We start from the raw sequence: 21875 nt of genomic DNA, 5'->3' as shown, positions 1-21875 counted from the left end.
TATAGAGCAAGATGTCCAAAGTCTATTTCTAGTCATATACATTGTCAAATCAGAAACAGTGATAATAGATGGAAAGGGAATGAAAGATAATTTTGAAAAGAAAGTACAAATCTTAGAAAAAATTTTAAGAAAGTTTGGGAAGAGCTTCTGTCCAACTACTCTTGCCAATACAGAGTTCTAACTTTCATGTTATTAATTTACCAAAAAGCTGTAGTGACCTCCTTCTGCCTAGTTATATACAAAATAGCAAAATATTAGCCCCAGAACTTGACCACGTTTATTCACACTTATGAATAAACGTAATCCATTATTACAAGATCAGTTTTAGACTTCTGGTTAGTGTGGTAGTCTAAACTCCTATGGGCAATCATGCCTTCCACACATACAAAGGCTAAAAACAGTATTGTAAGTATAGCTGAAGGGGAAAATCTACAGGTGCCATAGATCATGGGAAAAAATAAATTCAGAGAATTGAAGGGGTGTTAAAGCAAGGGGCTCATAGTAGCATAAAGACTGGATCTTGATTTTGGTAGCATTTTCCTGCCCTCAAATTTAGAAGAGGCAGGATGGGCCAAGGCCATGGGATGCTGGAACAAAGTGCTTTACATAAAGCCTAGAGTCACAAAGGGCAGCTCGATGTCAAAGAGGAACTAGGAAAACAGCCTACCATCAGTAGAAAGAGCAAGAAATGTCAAGATCATGATTGGAAATGGTATCTGTCACCCACAAAAAATTGAAAGCCCAGCTTGCGTCCTATCATGAGTATGTCTGGATTTAGCTATCCTCAAGTGATTATGTACTACAAGATCTCGAGCCAGAGAGTTAGTATTAAAATTATTTCTGAACCACTGAAACCAGCAGTTACAGTGGTGACACTTGACACTGTTCAATGTGAATGCTTCCCTAGCCCAGGGCACTCAGAACACCCAGGGAGAAATAAAACCAGCTGGAAATGAGCTTACAGAAAGCAATTAATAGCAACAGAAAGAAATATGAACCACAATAAGAGAAAGCCAACAGAACCAGCAGATAATTTGCATCCTGTGAACTTGAAGATGGCAGTCTTAATAGACTTGGCCATAAGTATGTTAAAAATATTTCTAGAGAGAAATCATAAGACAAGAATAAACAGTACGAAAAAGAACCAAATAAAACTCTAGAGAAAAAAAATACAGTGATTGAAATTAAGGTCAGAGGATGGATTAAGAAATAGACCAGATACAGATGAGAAGAGACTCAGTATTAACTTTTGGAGACGTAATTGTGGAGTACAGAAAGATAAACAAATGGAACATCAGAAAGACAAGTTAGAGAAAATGATTTAAAATCATCTCCTTAGTTAAGATTAGTACAAAATGGGAACAGGCTTTGATTTCAGAGATTACCTGACTTGCTTGGTATGTGGCAAATTAATGCGAAAATGCTTTGAAAAAAAAAATTCCCAGAATAAACTGCACTTGTGAACTATTGAACATATCAAAGAAAAAGAAAATTGCCAGAAGATAAATGTTATCCCGTGGCTGTTGCTGTTTAGTTGAAAAGATTTTAATTGTAATACAACTGAAGAGTGAAGGCTAGTACAAAACATTGTTTTGTTTATTTTTTCTGTATTAAATTTAAGAAATTCTAATTTTACTCTCTAAGGTAACATTAGATGTAGTAACAGAAAGCTCTTTGGAAGGGAGAGAATTATAATAGGTACCACTTTGTGATTGATAGTGTCATACTGAACTTAGTTTATTTTGTATTTTAGCTATTATATGTAATACCTTATGGATGTGAAAATATGGAGGATGGGAATCTATCCTTTGGTGACATCTTCTGTCTCAGTCTGTCATTTCAGATTCTTCTTCATTTCATATTATCTGTTTTGTTTTCTTCATCTTCCTCCTTTTTTGTGTCTTTCGTTCCTCTTCATTTTGTTTTAAATGATTAGTATATGCTGACTATGACCCATATGCTGTGGCAGGCGTTTGTAATGATCATGGCAAGACATATGCATTATATGCCATCACTGTACACCGGCGCAACCTAAACAGTGAGGAGATGTGGAAAACCTATCGTCGTTATAGTGACTTCCATGACTTCCACATGAGAATCACTGAACAGGTAATGAAGTTTTAAAAACTTGTGTACTTTATGTTGTTTCTTGATTCGATTTTGATTATAAATCTGAGGATGCCCAGATAGAGTGATTAATTTAAAAAAAAAGGTAAGAATTTTTGGTATAATCACCATAAATCTTAGAATTAATCTGAGCATTTAACCAGTAAATCAAATGTTGAACACTTCCTCAGTCCTAACCATCATGGACTAGTGACAAACTATCAAGAGTATATTAAAATTAAAAATATTAAAGTGAATACATGTTTCTGATTTTAAAATTTGTGTGTGTGTATTGTGCTTTTCAAAGTTTTTTGGGCTTAGTTTGAAGTAGGAATGGGGATTGCTATAGGACATTTTGTGCTTTTGTTTTTGAAGGCATAATTTAAACCTAGAAGTTATTTTAAATGGCAGTTTAATCCAGCAGTGTGACAGTGAAATGAATCCTTGTCCATTACTCAAATTATTTTGAATCACAACCTAAAATAAATTTAATATTTACCAAGTAATATTTTTAATTCTTATTAAATACAACCCTCTTGTTTTATAGAAATAATTTAAAAGTACTCTTTTAAAGATAATAAATCTAAAGAAATTATTTCCCTGTCCTATTTTTTAATTAAATATTTTCTCAACTTAAAAAAAAAGATCTTTGATGAATTGGAATAAATGATCTATGAAATTTATTTTAACTTATTTTAACTCTTAAAAAGTCTGACTCATTCAGGGCTTTTAGGTATACAACTGGTATTAAACCAATAATAGTTAAAAGTGACATCTGATTGAGTGAGCTAAAGCTTTGAAATGACATCGTACTACTTTAGAAATCAGAAAATATCTTTTTCAACTTAATATAGTTGAAAATATATAGTTGGCACCATGATAATCTTATTAAAATATCTTGGGGATAGAGTGAGATAAACTATTAATAGCTTTAAAGTGATGAAAAACAGGTTAATGTTGACCCTGAAGCCTATATTAAAAGGACTATTTTGAGTTATATTAATAAGAAAATTAAATTAATAACTTTGGACATGCGCGTTCTTCTGGTGTCAAATATAACCTTTCTTCATGTTTAGCTTGATTTGTTTGCAGAGATGAAACAATTTTCTTCCCCACATTGAAGAAATAATTGCTTTACTTTTTAAAATATTACCTGTTTGATATTTTAAAAGCATGTAGCTCATGTATCTTTTTATTCCCTCCTTACACTTTAACCAAACGTGATAATTTAAAAAATAATTTGAACTGGTGAGAGTTTTATTTATTTGCAAATGAATTTACTTGCAAATTAATGAGAGTTTAGTTTAATATGAAATTTTTATTGTGTAAATAGTTGTAATTTTCTTTCTAGTTAAGAGGAATAATCATTCCCTGATTTAAATGTTCTAGACTAGAACCGTAGGCATTATGTTTACATATTGACAAATGTAAATGAAAGAACATACTTTTTAAGAAAACTTTAAGAGGACAGTTCATACAGAAATTTCCCTTTTCAATTCATTGCCAAAAATTACGTGAAATTGATACAGCACAATTTCTTTTTCAGACAGCTCATGTGAGTGAAACGGACATGTTTTGACTTGGTGTTTCCTTTTGTGTGTTTGTGTGTGTGTGTGTGTGTGTGTGTGTGTGTGTGTGTGTTCTTATAAAGCCACAGTAGTTGTCATTACCTAAGTGTTTAGATTGTTCACAGAACTTAAGAAATTAAAAACTCCTCTTTTAAATGAAAATTAGGTTTTAGTAAAATATTAAGTATCTGTAAATAAGATTTAGGGTGTTTGCCTTTTAGCTCAGCCTTATCTATATTTTAAAAACTCAAATCCCTTATAAAATAATGGAAGAAAAATGTAATGACTTGTAATTCAGCAGTTGGTCACAGTACAGCCTGTTAACATGAATAAATGGCAACTGCATAGAGCTTTTAAAGTAAAATTATTTTAAAACAAGTTTCATTTTGTTTATATAATTTTGTGATACAACGTTTTTTCCAATGCCAAGTGCAGTGCCTCACGCCTGTAATTCCAGCACTTTGGGAGGCTGAGGTGGGCAGATCGCTTGAGGTCAGGAGTTTGAGACCAGCCTGGGCAACATGGCGAAACCTCATCTCTACAAAAAAAAAAAAAAAATTAGCTGGGCTGTAGTCCCAGCTACTCAGGAGGCTGAGGTGGGAGGATCACTTGAGCCTGGGAGGTGGAGACTGCAGTGAGCTGAGATCCTGCCACAGCACTCCAGCCTGGGTGACAGAGTGAGATCCTGTTCCATAAATGAATGGATGAATGAATTAATTAATGAAAATCCAAGCTAAATGTATGAGCTATCATTTATTTTCCTTAAAGATTTTAATAATCTTATTTGATATTTTATGGAGACTTATAAGGAAATAATTAAAATGTTAAATGTCATGATTTTGGAAATGGCCCGAGCTGCTCATTCATTGATTTAACAAATATTTATTAAGCCTTTCCTATGTGTCTGGTACTTTTCTTGGTGCTAGCAACATATAAGGGAACAAGACAGACTAAGTCCTTGCCTCTAAGAGCTTGTAGTATAGTAGCTACTGTGCATTTCTGTTTTATTTGGTGAAATCTATATAGGTATAGATAAACTACTAATGATTTAAATGATCATGTTAAATATTCATTAAGGTAACTGAGTAAAAATATGTACCATAGTAAACAAATTTTGAATTATTTTAATACAGAATTTCAAGTCTGTTCTTTAAATTTTCCAGGAGTGTATTAGGAATCTAAACTTTTGGTGTGTTTAATGTAGAAAAGTAAGATCTTTGATTTTAAAATGTCCATGATTTATGTGTAGTATTGAATTATTTGTAAACATTGAAATCCTCTGTTATAATTGATTTTAGTTCTTTTTTGCTGAATTTCGAATTTCTTTTAAATGCCTTTAAAAATATTTTCATGAATTTTTGGCAGAGGGGATTATATTACTTTTCAGGGAAAGGGCAATTGTTTTGTTCGTACTTTAAAATAATCTTTTAAATAGCAAGTTTATGATGAGTTAATGCAGAGTATAAATTTTCACATTTTCTCCCTTGCTTTTATAGTTTGAGAAAACTGTTAGTGATTTATGTTTCTGTTCCAGACAGACAACTTACAAAGGAGTTTATTTTGGTAATTTAGGCTTTAAGAAAATAACTGTTATTGTGTTTTTTTTCTTTTTATTAGTAAGGTTTAGTATTTTAAAGTTTCTGAAATAAATTGTTGTTTTAATGGATAGTGTCATATTTCCTTGGTATATTAGTTTGGTAGGGCTGCCCTAATAAAATACTGCCAACTGGGTGGCCCAAACAACAGAAATTTATTTTCTTACAGTTCCAGAGACTAGAAATCAAAGATCAAGGTATTGACAAGTTTGGTTTGTCGTGAGGCCTTGCTTCTTGGCTTGTAGATGGCAGGGTTCTTGCCATGTCCCTACGTCGCCATTTCTCTATGTGATGCATTCCTGTTGCCTCTTAGTGGGTCCAAATTTTCTTTTCTGATAGGATACCAGTCAGGTTGGGTTGGGGCCCACCCTAAGGGGCTCATTTAAACTTAATCATCTCTTTAAGAGCTTTATCTCTGAATTCAGTCACAGTCTGAGGCACTAAATGTTAGAGCTTCAACATGAATTTGAGGAAATACAGTACAAGCACACAAGACCTGCTAATGCCAGAAAAAATATGTATTTTCTAAAATTGAGTCAGTAGTTTAATGTGGATAGGTCATATTGCAGGAAATATCTCTTAGGATACCTTGAAAAAGTAAATTTGCTTCCAAAAAACTTTTTTTTCACATGTGATGTTCAGTGAGGATCCATTTCTAATACTTTTGTGAATCACCAAATTTGAGAATATTGCTATAGTTAATGTTTTCTCTATAAATTACCTCTACTCTTTCTTGGTTTTCCTCCCAATACTGGAGTAAAAAAACTGCTTTTCCCTTTCATGTGTAACATATAATGAACTTGTTCACATTTTAGCTCCAAGCAGCCATCAGATTTGTCCTTCTTTTAATAATGTATCAGAATCTTCCATTTGGGGGATGGAAATTATCCTAATCCTTTTCATTTCTCTTCTCTTTAATCTCTGTACCGAGAATTAGTTTTCTTTACAGAGACGTTGTTTTCAACAAATAATTCTTTTAAAAAGTTTGTTTCACTTTAGGATATGTATCACAAGGGAAAAGTGGTGAGGCTGTTTGAATTTCAGTACTAGGCTGTTGGTCAGGCACAGTCACTAGTTAAATGACTTTGCTCTTAAACTATTTTAGCAGCTAGTATGGTTAAAAAAAATCTGTGTTTTAGCAAGGCATTACAGATTACGATGATGGACCTTTGAAGGTGCATCCAAATGTTAAGTCCATAAGTGCTAGACTTATGGTATACACATTTACTTAGTGTTTGTGATTTTACAAAGATAAAGTACATGCTGACTGTTCTTTGGTTAGTGTAATCTGTGAGTTTATGTTTAATGTGGTTGATGGGGCAAAGGTATCAATATTTATTATAATTGTGTATACATAGGGTTATAATATAACTACTATATTTTGAAAATTGCCTTTTTATTTGCTAGTACTTCACAGGTCAAAGGCTTAATTAAGGAAAATATTTTTTAAAACCTTTTATTATGAAAATTTTGAACAATGTCAATATTAGGGAGAATATTAAATGAAACCCCACATGGTCAAAATCCATCTTCATCATTTAAGCAAATCTGTCATTCTTGATTTAAAATACTTTTTAAATAAATAATATTAGAACTGTGTTTTGAGTATATTTGGACAATGTTTTTTATTTTCTGATTTTCACGTAATATATTGCAAAATTATCTGTTGAAGATGGTTTTTTGTTGTTGTCGTTGTCGTTGTTGTTTTTTGAGACGGAGGTTGGCTCTTGTTGCCCAGGCTGGAGTGCAATGGCACACTCTTGGCTCATCACAACCTCTACTTTCTGGGTTCAAGCTATTCTCCTCCCTCATCCTCCCAAGTAGCTGGGATTACAGGCATGTGCCACCACGCCCAGCTAATTTTGTATCTTTAGTAGAGACAGGGTTTCTCTATGTTGGTCAGGCTGATCTCAAACTCCCGACCTCAGGTGATCCGCCTGCCTCAGCCTCCCAAAGTGCTGGGGTTACAGGCGTGAGCCACCGCACCTGGCCTGAAGATGTTTTTAATATGTAGAGAAATCATCACTTGGGAAAACCTTTTGTCTTTATAAAAAGTACTGTTGAATGTATTTTATCTTACAGTTTGAAAGTCTCTCAAGCATATTGAAACTTCCTGGAAAAAAGACTTTTAATAATATGGATAGAGATTTTTTAGAAAAGAGAAAAAAGGATCTAAATGCATATTTGCAGGTAAGCTCATGCTTACTATAATCCACAGATTTTCATTTAATATAGCACACAGGTATAGAATGTTTTTCATTTAATGTAGCACACAGAATGTTTTTACTGTAATCACAAGGTAGCAACCACTTTTGTGCAGCATGTCAAATGTGACGTGCAGTCTGCTTAGTAATTTGTAAACATTATTTCTGTGTGTATTGATTAACTTAAAAGTTTTCTAGACACTCCATGTTAGGGATTTTGCTTGTTTGTGTTTAGATAAATGCACATGCCTGTCTTCTCCTGGCTCAAACATTTGAATTTTTTTTTAAAGTGCTAAATGTTTGTATCATGTATTTACAAGATTCTTAAGAAAAACCACCTTTTCCCAAATCTTTTATCCTAAATGTATCTTTTAGATGTCGCTGTATTATATACTTCTTAGCTAATGAACTCAGTATGTCAGAACTTGTTCCATTGAAGGAACCAAGCAGAATGTTGTTACATTAGCAATTGTGAAAGCAGTATTTTGTTTGGGGCTTCCATATAACACTTGAATGTTTTTGTTTGGATTATTTTATGTACTTTATTTCATACCATTTTTATTTAATGTTTTGTTTGTTTTGAGACAGGGTCTTGTTCTGTCACCCAGGCTGGAGTGCAGTGATGCAATCATAGCTCACTGTAACTTTGAGCTCCTGGGCTCAAGGGATCATCCTGCCTCAGCCTGCTGAGTAGCTAGGACTACAGGTGCATGCCACTGTGCCTGGCTAAATTTTTAAATTTTTTTGTAGAGATGGGGTCTTGCTTTGTTGCCCAGGCTGGTCTTGTATTCCTGGCTCGAGCAATTTTCCTGCCTCAATCTCCAAAAGTGCTGGGGTTACAGGCCTGAGCCACCTTGCCCAGCTTATTTAATGTTAACTCTAGAATTGTTATGCAAATAATGTAACGGTTTTCTGACGTGGATCTTCTTAGTATAAGCTATAAGATCTGAAAATAAAATAGTAAATATGTTCGGACAACTTTCACATTAGATACACTTAAAGTCAAAATAGCTGATATAAAGAATATATATACCAAACTGTTAATTGTCATAAAATTATTGGTGACTTTATCCTAACTGTATAATTGGGTTTTTAAAAATATAAATCAATATTTTTTACTATACATTCTTAAAATTTATGAGCTAAAATGATAAACAATAGTAATTTCTAGCATCCTGTCAGTTTAAGATAATGTCTTCTTTTTTTTTTTTCTTGTTAGTTACTGTTAGCTCCTGAAATGATGAAGGCATCCCCAGCTTTAGCTCACTATGTGTATGATTTCCTTGAGAACAAAGCCTACAGTAAAGGAAAAGGGGATTTTGCTCGCAAGGTAAGTAAGCAGACCACTGCATTGGGTTTCTTTTTAGGTCTGTTTTCTTACTTTGTTTGTAATAAAAGAAAATAAATTTAGATTTGTATGTGTGTTTTAAAACTAGAAAATTTTATTAAGTTCTCCTCGGCATGTTTATCACTATTGATAGAAATATCTACATATAAACTCCTGTCTTGACATGTTGATTATAATTCAGCAGATGCTTGAAAGGAAGAAAAAAAAAGTTTGAAATGGTACATGAAGAAAAATTTGCCTGAGACAAGTCACAAGCTTTTCGTTATCTTTAGAGGGAAATGTTTCATTCTGAGAGAAAATGTCATTTACTTGGAATAATGATAAAAATATTAAACAGGATATGTTCTGAAAGTGTTTATGCCTCTTAAAATCATTATTCTATAAAATATTTTAAATAATTTAAAATAGGATTTAAGACCTATACTTGGAATAAAATCGTAAGGTAAGACGGTAAATAAGTGCTTAAATTAGGTAGGATAGCTTAGTGGGTAAGAATACAAGCTTTGAAATCAGGCAGTCTTTTGGTTCAAATCCCTGCTCTACTATTTACTAGCTGTGACCTTGAGCATGTTACTGAACCTTTGGTACTTCAGTTTACTCAAGAAATGAAGATTTAAATTTCATTAGAGCATTATGTGAATTGTGCAATATTCTGTATATTACAGTGCCTGCAAAATAATAAACCTCTGAATAAATGTTTGCTCTTAGTAATACTAGCAATAGGAGCAGGAGCAGCAGTGGGGGAAGCTGGTATTATTTATACCACTCTTTGTATTTTATCACTTTTTATAAGTCTGAAATTATTTCAAAATGAAAATGTAAAAAGAACAAGGACTTTCTCCTATTATTTGTCCCCCTAAAAAGACCAACTTTTTAAAAAAGATTAAGGAATTCATACAAAATAAGTAAGAATTAACAATTATAAGAAGTTTGGGCCAAGCACAGTGGCTCATGCTTGTAATCCCAGCGCTTTGGGAGGCTGAGGCGGGTGGATTGCTTGGGCCTAGGAGTTCAAGACTAACCCTGGTAACATAGCGAGACCCTGTCTCTACAAAAAGTAAAAAATACTAGCTGGGCATGGTGGTGCACACCTGTAGTCCCAGATACCCAAGAGGCTGAGGTGGAAGGATCGCTTGAACCCGGGAGGCCAAGGCTTCAGTGAACCATGGTCATGCCACTGCACTCCAGCCTGTGTGACAGAGCAAGACCCTGTCTCAAAAAAAAAAAAAAAAGGATTTTTGATTGTATAGTTTGGTGCAAAAGTAATTGCAGTTTTTGGACATTTAAAAAAAATGGCAAAAACCACAATTACCTTTGCACCAACCTAATAACATTTCTAAGTTAGTGTTTTATTTTAATAATAAGTTCTAGGGTGTGGACCTTACAATGGAGGGGAAAAATATATGTTGCTTTTCTGTGTATTTCATGATTGAAGTGATTGAGTTAAATTCCAACTTGGAACAGTTTTATTGTCACTAGAGATGCATTTTAGTGTTCCATGTTTTTTATGCTTATATATCTTTTCTCCTCTAAAGATTATATCCATTTTAAGATAAACTAATAAATTGATAACAGCTTTTGGTGATAAAAGAAATATTAAAGTACACTTTTTTTTAACCAAACAGCAATAGCACATGTGTATGTCCCAACAGTTATGCACCACTTTTTTTTTCGTTTTTTATTTTTTATACTTTAAGTACTTGGATACATGTGCGGAATGTGCAGGTTTGTTACATAGGTATACATGTGCCATGGTGCTTTGCTGCACCCATTAACCTGTCATCTACATTAGGTATTTCTCCTAATGCTATCCCTCCCCTAGCCCTCAACCCCCTGACAGGCCTGGTGTATGATGTTTCCCTCACTGTGTCCATGTGTGAGAACATGCGGTGTTTGGTTTTCTGTTCTGTTAGTTTCCTGAGAATAATGGTTTCCAGCTTTATCCATGTCCCTGTAAAGGACGTGAACTCATCCTTTTATATGGTTGCATAGTATTCCATGGTGTATATGTGCCACCTTTTCTTTATCCAGTCTATCATCGATGGGCATTTGAGTTGGTTCCAAGTCTTTGCTATTTTGAACAGTGCTGCAGTAAACATACGTGTGCATGTGTCTTTACGGTAGAATGATTTATCATCCTTTGGGTATATACCCAGTAATGAGATTACTGGGTCAAATGGTATTTCTGGTTCTAGATCCGTGAGGAATTGCCACACTGTCTTCCACAATGATTGAACTACTTTGCACTCCCACCAACAGTGTAAAAACGTTCCTGTATCTCCACATCCTCTCCAGCATCTGTTGTTTCCTGACTTTTTAATGATTGCCATTCTAACTGGCGTGAGATGGTATCTCCTTGTGGTTTGATCTGCATTTCTCTAATGACCAGTGATGTTGAGCTTTTTTTCATGTTTGTTGGCTGCATAAATGTCTTCTTTTAGAAGTGTCTGTTCATATCCTTCGCCCACTTTCTGATGGGGTTGTTTTTTTTTTCTTGTAAGTTTGTTTCAGTTCTTTGTAGATTCTGGATATGAGCCCTTTGTCAGATGGATAGATTGCAAAAATTTTCTCCCAATCTGTAGGTTCCCTCAGTTCATGCTGATGGTAGTTTCTTTTGCTGTACAGAAGCCCTTTAGTTTAATTAGATCCCATTTGTCAATTTTGGCTTTTGTTGCCATTGCTTTTGGTGTTTTAGTCATGAAGTCTTTGCCCATCCCTATGTCCTAGATGGTATTGCCTAGGTTTTCTTCTAGGGTTTTTGTGTTTTTTAGGTCTTACGTTTAAGTCTTTAATCTATCTTGAGTTAATTTTTGTATAAGCTGTAAGGAAGGAGTCCAGTTTCAGTTTTCTGCATATGGCTAGCCAGTTTTTCCAGCACCATTTATTAAATAGGGAATCCTCTCCCTATTGCTTGTTTTTGTCAGGGTTTTCAAAGATGAGATGGTTGTAGATGTATGGCGTTATTTCTGAGGCCTCCATTCTGTTCCATTGGTCTATATATCTGTTTTGGTACCAGTACCGTGCTGTTTTGGCTACTGTAGCTTTGTAGTATAGTTTGAAGTCAGGTAGCGTGATGCCTCCAGCTTCGATCTTTTTGCTTAGGATTCTCTTGGCTATATGGGCTCTTTTTACTTCCATATGAAATTTAAAGTAGTTTTTTCTAATTCTGTGAAGAAAGTCAATGGTAGCTTGATGGGGATATCGTTGAATCTATAAATTACTTTGGGCAATATGGCCATTTTCACAACATTGATTCTTCCTATCCATGAGCATGGAATGTTTTTCCATTTATTTGTGTCCTCTCTTACTTCCTTGAGCAGTAGTTTGTAGTTCTCCTTAAAGATGTCCTTCACATCCCTTGTAAGTTGTATTCCTAGGTATTTTTTTCTCTTTGTAGCAATTGTGAATGGGAGTTCACTCATGATTTGGCTCTCTGTTTGTCTATTATTGGTGTATAAGAATGCTTGTGATTTTTGCACATTGATTTTGTATCCTGAGACTTTGCTGAAGTTGCTTATCAGCTTAAGGAGATTTTGGGCTGAGATGATGGGTTTTCTAAATACACAATCATGTCATCTGCAAACAGAGATAATTTGACTTTCTCTCTTCCTATTTGAATACCTTTTCTTTCCTTCTCTTGCCTGATTGTCCAGGCCAGACATCCTTCCAATACTGTGTTGAACAGGAGTGGTGAGAGAGGGTATCCTTGTCTTGTGCCGGTTTTTAAAGGGAATGCTTCCAGCTTTTGCCCATTCAGTATGATATTGGCTGTGTTTTTGTAATAAATAGCTCTTATTATTTTGAGATATGTTCCATTGATACCAGTTTATTGAGAGTTTTTAGCACGAAGGGCTGTTGAATTTTGTCGAAGGCCTTTTCTGCATCTATTGAGATAATTATATGGTTTTTGTCATTGGTTCTGTTGATGTGATGGATGACGTTTATTGATTTGTGTATGTTGAACCAGCCTTGCATCCCAAGGATGAAGCCAAGTTGATTGTGGTGGATAAGCTTTTTGATATGCTGCTGGATTCAGTTTCACAGTATTTTATTGAGGATTTTCACGTTGATGTTCATCAGGAGTATTGGCCTGATATTTTTTTTTGTTGTGTCTCTGACAGGTTTTGGTATCAGGATGATGCTGGCCTCATAAAATGAGTTAGGGAGGACTCCCTCTTTTTCTGTTATTTGGAGTAGTTTCAGAAGGAATGGTACCAGCTCCTCTGTACCTCTGGTAGAATTGTACCTCTGGTAGAATTTGACTGTGAAGCCATCTGGTCCTGGGCTTTTTTTTTTCTTTGGTAGGCTATTAATTACTGCCTCAATTTCAGAACTTGTTGGTCTCTTCAGGGATTCGACTTCTTCTTGGTTTAGTCTTGGGAGGGTGGATGTGTCTAGGAATTTATCCATTTCTTCTAGATTTTCTAGTTTATTTGTGTAGAGTTGTTTATAGTGTTCTCTGATGGTAGTTTGTATTTCTGTGGGATCAGTGGTGATATCCCCTTTATCATTTTTTATTGTGTCTATTTGATTCTTCCCTTTTCTTCTTTATTAGTCTGGCTAGCCCTCTACCTATCTTGTTGATCTTTTCAGAAAAACCAGCTCCTGGACTCTTTGATTTTTTTGAAGCGTTTTTCGTGTCTCTATCTCCTTCAGTTCTGCTCTGATCTTAGTTATTTCTTGTCTTCTGCTAGCTTTTGAATTTGTTTGCTCTTGCTTCTCTAGTTTTTTTAATTGTGATGTTAGGGTGTTGATTTTAGATCTTTCCTGCTTTCTCATGGGGGCATTTAGTGCTATAAAATTTTCCTCTAAACACTGTTTAGCTGTGTCCCAGAGATTCTGGTATGTTGCATCTTTGTTCTCATTAGTTTCAAGGAACGTATTTATTTCTACCTTTATTTCGTTATTTACCCAGTGGTCATTCCAGAGCAGGTTGTTCAGTTTCCATGTAATTGTGCTGTTTTGAGTGAGTTTCTTAATCCTGAGTTCTAATTTGATTGCACTGTGGTCTGAGAGACTGTTTGTTATGATTTCCGTTCTTTTGCATTTGCTGAGGAGTGTTTTACTTCCAATTATTTGGTCAATTTTAGAATAAGTGCGATGTGGTGCTGAGAAGAATGTATATTCCATTGACTTCGGGTGGAGAGTTCTGTAGATATCTGTTAGGTCCGCTTGGTCCACAGCTGAGTTCAAGTCCTGAATATCCTTGTTAATTTTCTGTCTCATTGGTCTGTCTAATATTGACAGTAGGGTGTTAAAGTCTCCCACTATTATTATGTGGGAGTCTAAGTCTCTTTGTAGGTCTCTTGCTGTATGCAATTGGGTGCTCCTGTATTGGGTGCGTATATATTTATTATAGGTAGCTCTTGTTGCATTGATCCCTTTACCATTATGTAATGCCCTTCTTTTTCCCTTTGTTGGTTTAAAAGTCTGTTTTATCAGAGACTAAGATTGCAATACCTGCTTTTTTTTTTTTGCTTTCCATCTGCTTGGTAAATATTCCTCCATCCCTTTATTTTGAGCCTATGTGTGTCTTTGCATGTGAGATGGGTCTCCTGAATACAGCACACTGGTGGGTCTTGACAATTTATCCGATTTGCCAGTCTGTCTCTTTTCATGGGGGCATTTAGCCCATTTACATTTAAGGTTAATATTGTTATGTGTGAATTTGATCCTGTCATTATGATGCTAGCTGGTTATTTTGCCCATTAGTTGATGCAGTTTCTTCATAGTGTCAATGGTGTTTACAATTTGGTATGTTTTTGCAGTGGCTGGTATTGGTTTTTCCTTTCCATGTTTAGTGCTTCCTTTAAGAGGTCTTATAAGGCAGGCCTGGTGGTGACAAAATCTCTCAGCATTTGATTGTTTGTACAGGATTTTATTTCTCCTTTGCTTATGAAGCTTTATTTGGCTGAATATGAAACTCTGGGTTGAAAATTTTTTTCTTTAAGAATGTTGAATATTGGCCCCCACTCTCTTCTGGCTTGTAGGGTTCCTGCAGAGAGATCAGCCGTTAGTCTGATGGGCTTCCCTTCGTGAGTGATCTGACCTTTCTCTCTAGCTGCCTTTTACATTTTTTTCCTTCATTTCAACCTTGGTGAATCTGACGATTATGTGTCTTGGGTTTGCTCTTCTCGAGGAGTATCTTTGTGGTGTTCTCTGTATTTCCTGAATTTGAATATTGGCCTGCCTTGCTAGGTTGGGGAAGTTCTCCTGGATAATATCCTGAAGAGTGTTTTCCAACTTGGTTGCATTCTCCCTGTCACTTTCAGGTACACCAATCAAACTTAGGTTTGGTCTTTTCTCATAGTCTCATATTTCTTGGAGGCTTTGTTCGTTTCTTTTCATTCTTTTTCTCTAATCTTGTCTTCACACTTTATATCATCAAGTTCATCTTCAATCTCTGATATCCTTTCTTCCACTTAATCGATTCAGCTATTGATAGTTGTGTATGCTTCACAAAGTTCTCATGCTGTGTTTTTCAGCTCCATCAGATCATTTATAATCTTCTGTACATTGGCTATTGTAGTTAGCAATTCAACCTTTTTTCAAGGTTCTTAGTTTCCTTGCATTGGGTTAGAACATGCTCCTTTACGTCAGAGGAGTTTGTTATTACCCACCTTCTGAAGCTTACTTCTGTCAGTTTGTCAATCTCATTCTCCATCCAGTTTTGTTCCTTTGCTAGTGAGGAGTTGTGATCCTTTGGAGGAGAAGATGTGTTCTGGTTCTTGGAATTTTCAGCCTTTTTGCACTGGTTTTTCCTCTTCTTCTTGAATTTGCCTACCTTTGGTCTTTGATGTTGCTGACCTTCAGATGGGTTTCTTTGTGGACGTCCTTTTTGTTGATGTTGATGCTGTTCCTTTCTGTTTGTTAGTTTTCCTTCTAACAATCAGGCCCCTCTGTGGCAGGTTTGCTGGAGTTTGCTGGAGGCCCACTCCAGACCCTGTTTGCCCGAATATCACCAGCAGAGGCTGTCGAGCAGCCAAGATTGCTGCCTGTTCCTTCCTCTGGATGCTTCATCCCAGAGGGGCACTCTCCAGATGCCAGCTGGAGCTCTCCTGTGTGAGGTGTCTGTCGACCCCTGATGGGAGGTGTCTCCCAGTCAGGAGGCATGGGGGTCAGGGACCCACATAAGGAGGCAGTCTGTCCCTTAGCAGAGCTTGATCACTGTGCTGGGAGATCTGCCGTTCTCTTCAGGGCCAGCAGGCAGGAACGTTTAAGCCTGCTGCAACTGCACCCACAACCGCACCTTTCACCAGGTGCTCTGTCCCAGGGAGATTGGAGTTTTAGCTATAAGCCCCTGTCTGGGGTTGCTGCCTTTCTTTCAGAGATGCCCTGCCCAGAGGAGGAATCTAGTGAGGCAGTCTGGCTACTTTGCTGAGTTGTGGTGGGCTGCGCCCAGTTGGACCTTCCTTGAGGCTTTGTTTACACTATAAGGAGAAAACTACCTCCTCAAGCCTTAGTGGGTGCCCCTCCCCCCACCAAGCTCGAGTTTCCCAGGTCGACTTCAGACTGCTGTGCTGGCAGCAAGAATTTCAAGCTAGTGGATCTTATAGCTTGCTAGGCTCCGTGGGGGTGGGATCTGCTGAGCTAGACCACTTGGCTTCCTGGCTTCAGCCCTCTTTCCAGGGGAGTGAACGGTTCTGTCTCAGTGGCATGGCACCACCGGGGTATGAAAAAAACTCCTGCAGCTAGCTTGGTGTCTGTCCAAATGGCCGCCCAGTTTTGTTCTTGAAACCCAGGCCCCTGGTGGCATAGGCACCGGAGGAAATCTGCTGGTCTGTGAGTTGCAGAGACTGGGAAAAGTGTAGTATCTGCACCAAAAATCACTGTTCCTCAAGGCACAGTCCTTCATGGCTTCCCTTGGCTAGGGGAGGAGTTTCCCAACCCCTTCCACTTCCCGCATGACGCGACGCCCCACCCTGCTTCAGCTCGCCCTCTGTGGACTGCACCCACTGTCTAACCAGTCCCAGTGAGATGAGCTGGGTACCTCAGTTGGAAATGGAAAAATCACCCACCTTCTGCGTTGATCTCGCTGGGAGCTGCAGACCGAACTGTTCCTATTTGGCCGTCTTGCCAGCCACTCACTTTTGTTTTTTTAATTAATAATGGAGTCTACCTATCTTTCTGATTCATTTCTGGCAATCCACAATAACACACGTTTTTCTTAAACCATATTGATGATAACCAAGGTCATATTGACCTCTTTAGAATGTCAGAATAATTTTTATGCATATTAAGAATTTGGGGTTTCCAACTTTATTTCCTTTTTGGCTAAATGATAGTTTAGTATTTTTTTCCTTAATTATATTTCACTGGAAAATAAATAGCTACTAAAGTAGATCATCTGGAAACATTTTATCAGTGGCTATTCAGAACTTGAGAAATAATACTTTATAACACTTAATTTGGTCACACAATGTATCCTAGCTTTGGAAAATCTGTGAAACAATTTTTAGAAAAAGTAACTGACAAGTAGCCTTCCTCCTTTGTACACAGTATCTTTCTATCCAGTTTTGTATCATGGTGAAGGTATTTTAAGCTATAATTAGAGATCTAAATTCAAGTTAAAATAGCATTGTGTATGTTGCTAACAATACAGATAACTCAGCTGGGGTGGTAATTGAATGAATACACAGCATCTGTGTAAGGACAGCTAAGTGTACACTTATGCTGGCAATGCATAATCTCCTGTGCATGATCATCTGAAAGTTTTTCTTTTTTTCTAAAAATCTACTTTAAAACAAATCTTGTTTTTGGAAATGTTTTCATACAATGATGGACTTTGCTTTTATGCTTAATGAAATTCTGCCTCTTTCATGGTTAAGCAACAGAGTCACCTTTAGAGGTTTTTCATTCTTCTTACCCCACTTCCCTCCTAATACAAATGCTTGGGCTTTACCTTTTGGTGGGGAAAACAAACAAAAAAAAGGCTTTAGTACTTCTGGGATGCTACACAGACAACTATTTTTAATTATTAGGAAATTCATTATATAGATTTACTTTATCTTAGAGTATCAGTGGTAGTATAGCCTCATGCCTAGATAAGCATGTGAGATAGTATTCATTTAACCAATTCATAATAGGTAAACACAAGTTTCTGCTGTGAAGTGTAAGATGTATAAATTTCTAAAATATTTTTGAGGATATCACACTATTTAAACTCAGGTTAGAGATTAAATTGGAATTCCTGCCTTTTATGCTTCTGAAATGCTATTTCTTCTGTGAACATTTTAGCTTATTAGCAAGGTGGCAATTTTTTCCCAAGCTGCACATTTTAAATGTTGCATTGTCATGCTTAATGCTTATCTCTCTTTAGAATTCTACGCTACGTTTTCATGACTTAGCTTATTTATATGTTATTACCATTTAAAAGAAAAGGCCACAGTGTTGCAAATAATGTCCCGATTGATTTGAACATACTATTCTGGTTGACCAAAAACTACAGTATATAGAATTAGAATTACACATGTGCATGCACGTGCGTGCGCGCGCACACACACACACACACACACACATGCACACACACACACAAAGAATCATTAGCCACACATGAGAATTAACTTCATCTTTTTATCTTTATATTTCTCTCCACCAGTGGTCATGTTTTTCAAATCCTTATTCAAGCCAGTTTCTGTCCTTTGGTTTTACTCTGAGTTGTACTGTGACAGTCTCTTCTAGGGTTGGATATTCCGTCAAGCATATCTATGGTACTATTGGCTGAGCTTAAGCCAGGGAGTAACCAACCAAAACTCTCAGCCCTTGTACAGTTATCTTGAAATTCACTTTTTATTAATACTCACTTTACCTTTTCTAGTTTTTCTTGATGGAAGCCATGAAAATAAAATTAGAGTGAAGGAGGTTTGTCTTCTTATCATCTATTAACGTTGCTATGATTCCTAAGCAGTGAGATTCAGTTTTGTTACTGTTATTCATTTTTTTGTTTTTGCATGAAACATAATTTGTTTTCACTGGTAGCTTTTATGATGGTTAACAATTTTTTTTTTTTTGGAAAATATTTCTGTAGTTTTGTATGACTTTGGTTTTGTGTCTTTGATTTCTTTATTTCTGTTAAAAATCTCTCAGTCTCATCTGCATCTCTAGTTTGGTTTCTTTAGATGTCTCTTTCTTTATTAATTTAAATTATTTTACATTTTATACCATTTTTGCTTTCTGTCACTCTGAAGATTTTTAATGCCTTTTTATATCTCTGGTCATATTTCCTTTTACAGTCTTTGTATTCCACCTTGCTAAGATAAGATTTACATGTCTGATTTGCAACGTCTCTTTTCCTTCTTTGTAATGAACTTCAAATTTCCTCTGTAGATTTTAATTGCACATATAATGTATTCTAAAATTATTTTAAAAAATAAATCTTAAATACTTACTAGTTATTTCAGTTTTCTGTTTATTTTACCTGTTTTCTGTTCAGTATCTACTCAAAATACCTAACTGTTGCCTTGACCTGTGCCAGAAGTATATAGTGACTAATTCTAGTTGCATCAGTTTCTGTTTTGGAAAACATTTTTTTTCTTTTACAATTTTGAATGGAAAACTTTTTTTGTTCAAAATTTCCTTAATAAGAAGGCAGCCAAAGCTTATATATTGATTTTCTAAGAATAAACTCATCTGGCAAATTTTCAAATTATATATGTGTATGTGAAAATACTTTTGTTTTTTGTGACAAGGGTCTCACTTTTGCCCAGGCTGGAGTATATGGAGTGCAGTGACATAATCACAGCTCACTGCAGCCTTGAACTCCTGAGATCAAACCGTCCTCTTGCCTCACCTTCCCCAGTAGCTTGGACCACAGGTGTGTACCAACATTACCAATATACCTGGCTTTTTTTTTTTTTTTGTAGAGATGGGGTCTCACTGTGTTGCCCAGGCTGGTCTCAAACTCCTGGATTCAAGTGATCCTCCCTCTACAGCCTGCTGAAGTGCTGTGATTATAGGCATGAGCCACTGTGCCCAGCTGAAAATACATTTTTAAGACACACTGAAGACAACATTTCTGTACTTTTAAAATGTAACGATATAATATAGACCGGAAAATTACTGCATCTTTCTATTGTTGCACTCTATATTTTCCAAGGCTTGTCATTTGGATAACAACTCTGGTACAATAAAGTCATGGTATAATATCTTTTTTCCCTTTAGATGGACACTTTTGTAAATCCGCTTCGCAATTCTATGAGGAATGTTTCAAATGCAGTTAAATCCCTTCCTGATAGCTTGGCAGAGGGAATGACTAAAATGTCAGACAACATGGGCAAAATGTCAGAAAGATTAGGTCAAGACATAAAGCAATCATTTTTTAAGGTAAGAAGACATTTTCAGTAATGTCTAAAGCAAACTATTTTTAAGTCAATAAGATGTATTGAATTCTGGTTGGATTTATCTTATTTCCTTAACCTTATTTCTTTTCCAAACATTGCTAGACACATAGTCTCATAAAGAATAAAAAACTAAAGAGAAAAATTCTTACCAGAAATGAGTATTATAAAATCCACTTACTTGTTAGTCTCTGCTGTGGTAGGGTTTTAAAATTCATTTAAAACAAAAACTTAAAATTAGTAAAGTTAACATTCTTTATCTTGTTTTATTTTATTATGACATTTTTATCATAAAGTACTATTAAATTTAGTAGCAAACAAATTCTGTCGTGCAGATGAGTTATACTAGTATTCACTCGGGAAGCATAAAGTCTTACTTCTCCTGATTTACATGATAGAATGATTACCAGATCAAAGAGAAGAAAAGTTCATCATTACCATCAATCTCTGGGCTCATACATTACTGGGTATAGACTGCGTGTCATAGAAGAATTTCACAGGGAGATTTTTTTTTTAATTACATTAACACACAAAGGTACTGGACTGTGTAGTTTGTTGAATTCCTTATTAACATTTTAAAAATCATTTTGACATAGTTATTTGAAGTTGTAATCAAGGCTATAAAACATATAGGTATTAGAATTTTGTACTTGATAGATTATGCTTGAATGTAGGGGAAATGCATATAGACATAGGTTTTCTTTAAGGGCCACTCCTTAAATTGTGTAAATCATACTTTTCTGTTAATTCTCATACTTTCTCTGATGTCTTATTTTTATTTCTATTTGTGAGGAAGTATACTAACACTGAAATCAGTATTGTTGAGTCCCACTTCTGCTGTTCATTACTCATATGAATTTGTACAAAAGTCAATGAAGTTTTCTAGGCCTCTTTGTCATCACCAGCAACTTGAGATGGTGTTGACAATCCTTCCTGTGCTGACAAATGATTTTCAGCTAATACTGATCTTTCTGTCCTTCTTTCCATCTAATATTTTGTTAATTTCTTAAACATATTAACGTACTATATCAAAAGCTCTTTATGGTAAAAAGAAAGAAGATTGGAGCTCTGTTCCCTGGCAGTACTACTAACTACAGACATGCATCACTTAACAACAGGGATATATTCTGAGAAATGTGTCATTGGGCGATTTCATCATCTGAGAGCATCATAGAGTGAACTTACACAAACCTAGATGGTATGTGTAAGTTCCACAAACCTACTTCTCACCTAGGCTATATAGTATTGCCTATTGCTCCTAGGCTACTAACCTTTACAGCATGCTACTGTACTGAATACTGTAGGCATTTTAACACAATGGTACACAAATGTGTATCTAAATATATCTACACAGAAAAAATGCAGTAAAAATATAGTATTACAATCTTATGGGACCACTGTGTATTGTTGAACAACACGTCGTTATGCGATACATGACTTTTTGGCTTTCAAGTCATTTAACCTTTCCTAGCTTTGAATTCTTCTAAAAAATATGGGAGTTTGACTGACTAATTTTTCTTTCTAACTCAAAAGTCATTTATTTTGTAAAGGAGAAAACCCTTTTAGTAATGAAATAATTACTCTTTATATTTGGTTCCAAATTTTAGATTGTTAAATTTGGCTTATATATTGTACTAAAAGTCAGATCAAATGCTGATACTCATTTAGGTTTATGATTGTGTTGTGTTCTTTCACTGTCTGCTTTAGTGTGTTTACTT

The 21875-nt window shown here is 35.6% G+C and overlaps 1 protein-coding gene across 2 annotated transcripts in view; it reads left to right on the top strand.

Annotated features, from left to right (window-relative positions):
* The window catches only part of SNX13 (sorting nexin 13), a 150707-nt gene that overhangs the window by 117960 nt on the left and 10872 nt on the right, over nucleotides 1-21875 (top strand). For both annotated transcript variants that reach the window (XM_003252611.3, XM_030822186.1), the window contains 4 exons: nucleotides 1970-2109; nucleotides 7352-7459; nucleotides 8693-8803; nucleotides 19982-20143. In XM_003252611.3, the coding sequence (XP_003252659.1) occupies nucleotides 1970-2109; nucleotides 7352-7459; nucleotides 8693-8803; nucleotides 19982-20143 (521 nt within the window). The remainder of the gene's footprint in view (nucleotides 1-1969; nucleotides 2110-7351; nucleotides 7460-8692; nucleotides 8804-19981; nucleotides 20144-21875) is intronic.

Source organism: Nomascus leucogenys, chromosome 11 (assembly GCF_006542625.1).
Source record: "Nomascus leucogenys isolate Asia chromosome 11, Asia_NLE_v1, whole genome shotgun sequence".
Lineage (NCBI taxonomy): Eukaryota > Metazoa > Chordata > Mammalia > Primates > Hylobatidae > Nomascus > Nomascus leucogenys.
The sequence above is the reverse complement of the archived record's forward strand: the minus strand, read 5'-3'. Positions and strand labels throughout refer to the sequence as shown.